Source organism: Plasmodium gaboni, chromosome 10, assembly GCF_001602025.1.
Source record: "Plasmodium gaboni strain SY75 chromosome 10, whole genome shotgun sequence".
In the NCBI taxonomy this organism is placed as follows: Eukaryota; Apicomplexa; class Aconoidasida; order Haemosporida; family Plasmodiidae; genus Plasmodium; species Plasmodium gaboni.
The window spans coordinates 198230-206700 of NC_031490.1; the positions used below are offsets into that span (position 1 = coordinate 198230).

An 8471-nucleotide genomic window follows, 5' to 3' on the forward strand; every position below is an offset into this window, starting at 1 on the left:
TTAGTTATACAAATGTGAAATATTTATTCATTAAAAAATATAAAAAAAAAAAAAAAAAAAAAAAAAAAAAAAAAAAAAAAAAAAAAAAAAATTCAATTATTTTATTCATCTTTTTTTTGTTGTTCGATATGCTGTTAAATTGTATATTTAAAATATATATATATATTTATATATATATGTTTGTGTATATACAACAACAAAATCATCATAATAATTATAATAAATAGAATAAACATATATTTATATACACTACAAATTACACATAATAATTTCATTTCAACTATTTATTATTTGTTTACGCATCAGTTGCACTTGTTTCTGCTTTTCTTCGTAAGACATATTTCTCCAGATATAAAAAGGTATGGCAATTATATTATAACCCTTTATTAATAAAAAATTTATTTTTACTAACGCATTTGATTTTATAAAAAATGTATCATTATAAAATGTTTTATATGGATTATATAAAACATTATTTATTAATATCAGAGAAGAATTATATGTCCAATCTAGTGGTAATATATCTTCTTTATCACATTCTCTGTATTTCTTATTTTTATCATTTATATTATTTTTCAAACTGTTCATGCCTAGATAACCCATTTTGTCTTCTAATATACAAAGATAATTTTGTTCACTCGACGAATAATAATAATCTTCAGGTTGTAAGAAAACATAAGCTATATAATTTTCATATTCAACCACAGGTATAAAATATATTTCTTCCTTATGATTTATTTTTATATTTTTATTAAACTGTTGGATTATATTATATAATTCTAATGTCAATAATTTATTATTCGTATTAATTGTCTTCTCCAAGTTATATGAAGAATAACTTTGAGATAATACACCATCTACAGAATCAATTAAATTATTATTATTTATATTTTCATTCTTATCATTTGTTTTATGTTTCCTCTTGCTCCATAAATTGATATTCTTAAAATTATATTCAATATAATTATATATTATTATACACTCCTCCTTCATATATTCCTCCTCAACACTTTTTCTTCTCAAGATTTTCGAATAATGCTCTAAACATTTTTCAAACTGTAAATAATACTTTTTATTGTTATTTAATAAAAATAAATTAATTATATTATATAATATTATTGTATTATATTCAATATTATCACATTTGCTATAGATCTCAAAATATCTTTCTAATAATTCTTCATAAAAATGTTTTTCTTCATTTATATAAAAAATAAAAAACGTATCCTTTATTACGTCTAATGGTAAGAATGTAAGATTCCATATTATGGGCATCTTACCTATAGTAGTAAATATCCTTGACAAACAATTAATATTTAAATTATTTTTTAAATACACAATTTCTTTACATATATAATTCATATATATCTTTAATTTCTCATCATACTCATATATATTATTATTTATCAATAAATTATATATAGATTCAAATATATCTGTATATAAATAACACAAGGAATTATTATCTAATTTTTTTTTCATGTTATATTCGAAATAATATCTTTTCATATTATTTACATTATTTATATTATCACAAGGAGGACATACATCATATTCATTATTATTTTTATTTTTTATTTTTAATGAGGAGCACAAAGAATACTGTTCCAATACCTTGTCCTTATTAAATTCAAGATGTGAAAAATTATTATTTCTATTGTTAATAGGATGATGAAAATCTTCAAGTAAATGGGAATCTTCATTTGTATGATTATCACAAAATATATTATTTCTCTTAACACTCCTTTTGTGTTCCTCACTTAATCCATAGGACATATAATATAATCGCACCATTTCATCATATGTTCTAATTTTCATGTCATCATATGTTTTAATTTTCGTGTCATCATATATTTTATTTTTCGTGTCATCATATATGTTAATTTTCGTGTCATCATATATTTTAATTTTCGTGTCATCATATGTTTTAATTTTCGTGTCATCATTCTTTTGACCTTCCATTTCTCCACTTCTAATATACTTCCCATGTATTGCTAAAAAATTATTAATACACAAAAATATTTCATCATATTTTAGCTCTAAAGATATATCATCTAACTGTGATATGACATGTATTACTTTTATGGCCAGAGTAAAATCTAAACATATTAAATTTACATTTGTATAATATTTGTATATAGGATAATGTTTAATATATAACCTATCCAATGATATAATTAATTCAGATAACTGTATATTATTCAATGAACATATATATAATGGTAATTTATTTTTTAATAAACAATTTATATCGTTACTTTTATACTTATAATTTGAATATACATATGCTAGTTTGTTTAAACTGTTGGAATCTAATTTCTTTTCATTCTTTATAAAAATTGGAATACTAGAATGTAAAAGTAAATCAACAGGTATATCTATATATATATATGATAATAATAAGTTGATTAAATTTTCTATATCATACATATATAATATATTCAAAGCAGCAACTGATATTCTATTAAATAAATTTACATCTTTAATTTGAATTTTACTATAACATAAACACATAATAGTTAAATGCTCTGGACTAGCTAAATTTATCTTATTAATAAATACAATAGAAAGAGATGCAAATAATGGGATATATATAATATTTAATTTTGAACACAAAAAACATATATCACATATTTCTTTTATAGAATAACGACAACTTTCAATACACATTCTTTTCAATATATATTTTAATAATTCCTCTTCTTCATTTATTTTATTATTTATTTCTAATGATTTCAATATTCTATAACAATCCTTCCCATCTAACAAATCTATATCTTTGATAATTCGACATTTATATGATTCATATAATTCTTTATTTTGTTCACATAATCGTATAATGTCAAAAGAAAAACTTCCTAAATGTTTTGTTGATAATTTTTTTAAATCTATTTGACTAGCCACAAAAGAGGACTTTCTTTTAAAATGATGTTGAAGAAAAATATTTTTTCTCCATACAAATCTTATCATATTTTTATAAGAAAAAGGAGCAGCGTGAAAGGATCCACAGGTCGCATATTAATTTCCCATCCTCATGAAAATAAAAAATAAAAAATAAAAAAAAAATATATATATATATTTATATATTTATATATTTATATATATATGTATAAACATTTATATATATTTGTGTATATGTCACTTGTGCAGGTTCAGTAATAAAAAAAGAAAAGAAAAAATTATTTTATCAACATATATATATTATATATATATGTGAATATTTTATATATAATATCAAAATTTTAATACTTTTAAATTTACTCTCATATAATTAGTAATATGGTTAATATATAAATAAATGTTATTGTTTTATTATGCACATAAATAGGTACATACATATATACATATTTATATATATATATGTATCTACATATGCTTATATTATTTTAAACCTTTCTTATTATTTATTTTATTATTATTTTATTTTATTTTTTTTTTTTTTTTTCATTTTGGCTAGCTGTTCATAATTTTTAAATATATTTTTTCATACGGAAAATCTGATAAATACTTTTATTTTTTAAAAAAATCATATCACAAAAGGTATATATAAAAAAAAAATATATATATATATATATATTATTATTTATTTATGTTATATTTTCTTCCCTTTTTTTCCATTTTATTGTCGTAGAACATTAGAAATATATAACAATTGTATATTTATTTTTTGATTTAATGGCCGCTTTTAAACCTTACCGGTTCATAATATTCGACCAGCAAATCAAAAACAACCAGTTCTATAAAAGTATTATCACTCAACTAAACTTATCATTATTGTGTAAAGAAATATATTTAAATGAGGCCTTTTCTTGTTATCAATATGAAAAATTGTTTTTAAAAAATTTGGTATATTATTCTGTTAATAATTTAGGGAATGGCTTTAATGCAAGAGAAAGACATAAAAATGATCCTTTATACAATTTGATGATAAAAAATAAAAATACAAAAAATAAAAAATTAATTACACAAAGTGATATAAATAATTTAGTGAGTTTTCATATATATGATAATAAAAATAAAAATACATTTAAAAATATATTAAGTTTAAATGATATATATAATATAGATCATATAAATATTTTATGTTTAAATAATTATAAACCTATTTTGAATATCTTAAAAAATTACAGTATAAATAAAAGGATATCTATTTATTATCCTTTTTATATAATCAATGACGATAAAAATAATAAATCTCAAAATAATTTATATACAAAGGTTGCAGATTATTGTTATAATATAGTAAGCGATATATTACCACTACGTTATAAAAACATAAACTTATCAGATATAATAAGAGCAATAATTATTAACACGGAACTATGTCACAGTGAGGGAAATAAAAAAATTGAGGTACTCAAATTTGTGGATATCATGGACATTATAGGAAGCAACTAGCACACCAAATATAAAATAAATAAATAAATATATATATATATATATATATATATATATATTTTGTGTATGTGCCCAGAGGAGTATATTTATTAAATAAAGACAAAGTTAAAAAGTTACACATATAAATATATATATATATATATATATATGAAATAACTTCATTTTATGATTATTTTTGTTTTAAAGACACATTAAACCAATAAATACATATATATTTACAAAAATGTATATGCATATGTATATTTATATTTATATATATGGACATGCCATATTATCATATGTACCAACCTTTTTCATTCAATGTATATAAATTAATAAAAAAAAAAAAAAAAAAAGAAAAGAAAGTATGAAAAAAAGAAAGAATACATTTGTGTAAACATAAAATATTATAAACAAAAATATATAACTATTTTTAATTTACAATATTTATAATAATACATTCGAATGGTAATATATAAGGCGAAGATACAATCATGGGCATATTATTCACAAGTGGATTTTTTTATTCTATACCCATACACAAAAAAAAAAAAAAAAAAAATATATATATATATAATATATAATATATATATATATATATATATATATATATATATATGATACATATTTATAGGTACAAAAAAAAAAAAAAATTTTCTTTATTTTTTTTTACTTAAGTATTTTCCTTTTTTTTTTTTTTTAGACCCATTTAATCATCATATTCTTTTGTTTCTATTAATTTCCATTTTCTTAAAACATTTATTAAAGTTTGTTCACTGAAGTTGTCACCTCCTAATTCATCAAATCCTATAATTGAATGTTCTGTTTTTCCATTTTGTATTAACATTAAGGTTGGTATACACCATATTTTTAATCTTTCACATAAGAAAGGTGATTTTTCTGCATTAATTTTAATAAAATTAATATTCCAATATTTAGATGATAAATCTATTAATTTTTTATCCATATATTGACATCTCCATGTTGTATTTCTATAAAAATGACAACACACATTTTTTGAACTCTTACATATTTCAAAAAATTCTTTCTCTGATAAAACTTCTTTGTATGTACCATGTCCTTTTTTTAATAATGTTAATTTCTCTTTATGCTTATTTTTTAACTCTTCTAATCTTTTATTTTTTATATTTTCTAATTCTTCGTCATTTTCATCATATACCTTTCTTTCTAAAATTTCGTATTTCTTAATTTCTCTATCAAGATCATTTTCTTTATCTTTCAGAGCTTCTAATATCTGCTTTTCGATTTTTCTTGTAACATTATTATTCATTGTGTTATGACAAAGATTGGATGACACACATAAATAAATAAATAAATATATATATATATATATGTGTATAATATAAACAAAGCGTGAGGCCACGTTCACAAAATTAAATACATAAATGTATATTACGTTTTATATATTTTAAGTAATATGTTTATATATATATATATATATATATATATATATATATATATATATATAACAACCTTAGGCATAAAAACCTACAAGTTATGAATATTCTGTTATCTACGAGCTTTATATAATTAAAAAAAAAAAAAAAAAAAAAATTAATATATACATATATATATATATGTAATATTTACTTTTTATATGATATCCCTTTTTATGTATTTTTTTTTTATTTTTTTTTTTTTTTTTTTTTTTTTTTTTTTTATTGCTTATATATACTTACGTGTAATAACACTGAGGAAAAATCATCATTATACATAAAAAAAATGAATTATTAAATAATCATACATACATATATATATATTTTTTTTATAAAAAATAAATTAAAATTTTAAAAAAAATAAAAAATAAAGTCTTGTAATTTATATATATATTATCTTTAATATTATATTATATTTTATTTTTTTTTTGTTTTACCCATCCATATATTATATATATTATATTTATTTATTGATATTCCTACAAATAATGCATGATGGTTATTATTATATACTTACATGTATAATAAAATATAAAATGCATAATATATTATATATTATGAATATATATATATATATTATATATATTATTTTATTTTTTTTTTTTTATTCCTTATTGTTATATTCATATATAAAAAAAAATATATATATTTTTTTTCTTTTTGGTCATGTAAAAAATTAGGAGCTTATCTATATTTTTAATAACGATTAATTATAATATTTTATTTTATTTTTTTTAAATAATGAAAAAAAAAAATATTATTGCAAGAATATAAAATATGTTTTAAAAAAAATATATATATATATTTATTTATATTTATTTTTTTTTTTTTATGTAGAAATATAAAAACGTATTATTTTATTTATTTTTTTTTTTTATAAAATAAAAAAAATATAATGAAGGTTGAAAATAACATAATTAAGGAGGATCCCTTTTCAGTCTCTCATGTTATAGGTGATAGACTCTTACAAGGATGGACATTATTAAATGCAACCTGCCATATAGTAATTATTATGAATAAGTTTACATGTTTAATATATAAATATATATATATATTTATTTATTTATATGTATACATGTTTCTATTTATTTATTTATACTTTAATTTTTTTTTTAGTGCAATATTACCCCCCTCATAAAACAAAAAAATAAAGAAGACCGTTACTGTGCCAGGTGCGATTTATTTATAAAAATAAAAGAGGAGACTTCTAATCCGAATGAAGAAAAAATAAACGATAAATTAAACGGAGAAATTATAAAAGACAAAAAAAAAGATAACCATGATGATGATGAGAATTTATTTAATGGACATGATAAAGAAAGTAGTTTAAAGAATGATCCTTTAATGTATATTAAAGAAATAAAATTACAAAATGAAGAATTTAATAATATATTAAATAAAAATAATTTATGTACTAAGGATCTAGTAGGTGATCTTCTTGAATATAAAAATTATATCAAAGACAGATGTGGATATAATGTAGCAGAGTGGTTGAATATGGAAACAATAAAGGCAAATCAAGCAAATCATATAAATGAAAAAAAAAAGGACCAAGATATAATAAATGAAAAAAAAAAGGACCAAGATATATTAAATGAAAAAAAAAAGGACCAAGATATATTAAATGAACAAAAAAATACATATAACCATACAAACAGTTATGATGAAGAATGTATTTATAATATACATAGAAAATATTTTAAAAATATATATCAAAATAATGTAGATGAAAAAATTGAAGACAATCCTATTAATGTTCTACATAATGTAAGGAGAGATTTAAAAATATCAGAAGAAAATTATTTTTGCCCATCAAATTTACATTCAAATAAATATAATAAATTAGAAACAGAATTCTTTATTTTAAATAAAACCAAAAATATTCTTATGGATAAATTAGAAAAATTTACAGATAAACTTTATAGAAATGATAATAAAAATGAAGAACTTGAAAATATCAATCACATTGTAACTATTGTAACCATACTAGAAAAAATTAATAACTTAAAAAAATATGTCATGGTGTAAAGTAAAATAAATACTACATCTATAAATTAAACGGAATGTATATATATATATATATATATATATATATAATTATAAATGACAAAATAAAAAAAAAAAAAAAAAAAAATATAATAAAGAACATTTTGAAATACCTTATTTGTATTATATATATATATTTTTATTATTTTAAAATTAATTTGATAGCTTATTTGTATTCTCAATTTTTTTTTTTTTTTTTTTTTTTTTTAACCCTAATAATATTGTGATTATATAACATAAGATATTTATTATAATGTAATAATATATAAGAAGCATATCAGATAATATAATTTGTAATTACTACAAAAAAAAAAAAATATATATATATATTATATATATATATCTCCATTTTGTTCGCATTGCCACTTTTTTTATAATTTTATTCTATTCAATAAGGAAAAGAGGATAACCAACACAATCAATACATATATATTAATAATACTATAAATTTATGCATACTACATTATATTACATTCATTGTAAGAATATTCTATAAATTTATTCTAAATAAAAATAGGACTACATTATATTCATATAATATATTTTATAAATATAATGAGATATTTTATACTATATATTATTAAAATAAAT

At 18.3% G+C, this 8471-nt stretch overlaps 4 protein-coding genes across 4 annotated transcripts; 2 read left to right on the plus strand and 2 right to left on the minus strand.

The window, feature by feature from the left end:
* Window positions 1-276: 276 nt before the first annotated feature.
* On the minus strand, window positions 277-2970 carry PGSY75_1006400 (hypothetical protein; the record flags this gene model as incomplete). Its single annotated transcript, XM_018785831.1, has 1 exon — window positions 277-2970. The coding sequence occupies one exon, from the start codon at window positions 2968-2970 to the stop codon at window positions 277-279; it is 2694 nt and encodes an 897-aa protein (XP_018641448.1).
* A 705-nt stretch (window positions 2971-3675) lies between these two features.
* PGSY75_1006500 (hypothetical protein) lies at window positions 3676-4398 on the plus strand (the record flags this gene model as incomplete). Its single annotated transcript, XM_018785832.1, has 1 exon — window positions 3676-4398. The coding sequence occupies one exon, from the start codon at window positions 3676-3678 to the stop codon at window positions 4396-4398; it is 723 nt and encodes a 240-aa protein (XP_018641449.1).
* A 688-nt stretch (window positions 4399-5086) lies between these two features.
* Window positions 5087-5668, minus strand: PGSY75_1006600 (putative phosducin-like protein; the record flags this gene model as incomplete). The annotated part of the gene is made up of 1 exon (XM_018785833.1): window positions 5087-5668. The coding sequence occupies one exon, from the start codon at window positions 5666-5668 to the stop codon at window positions 5087-5089; it is 582 nt and encodes a 193-aa protein (XP_018641450.1).
* Window positions 5669-6729: 1061 nt separating this feature from the next.
* PGSY75_1006700 (hypothetical protein) lies at window positions 6730-7862 on the plus strand (the record flags this gene model as incomplete). The annotated part of the gene is made up of 2 exons (XM_018785834.1): window positions 6730-6837; window positions 6951-7862. The coding sequence occupies 2 exons, from the start codon at window positions 6730-6732 to the stop codon at window positions 7860-7862; spliced, it is 1020 nt and encodes a 339-aa protein (XP_018641451.1).
* Window positions 7863-8471: the final 609 nt, after the last annotated feature.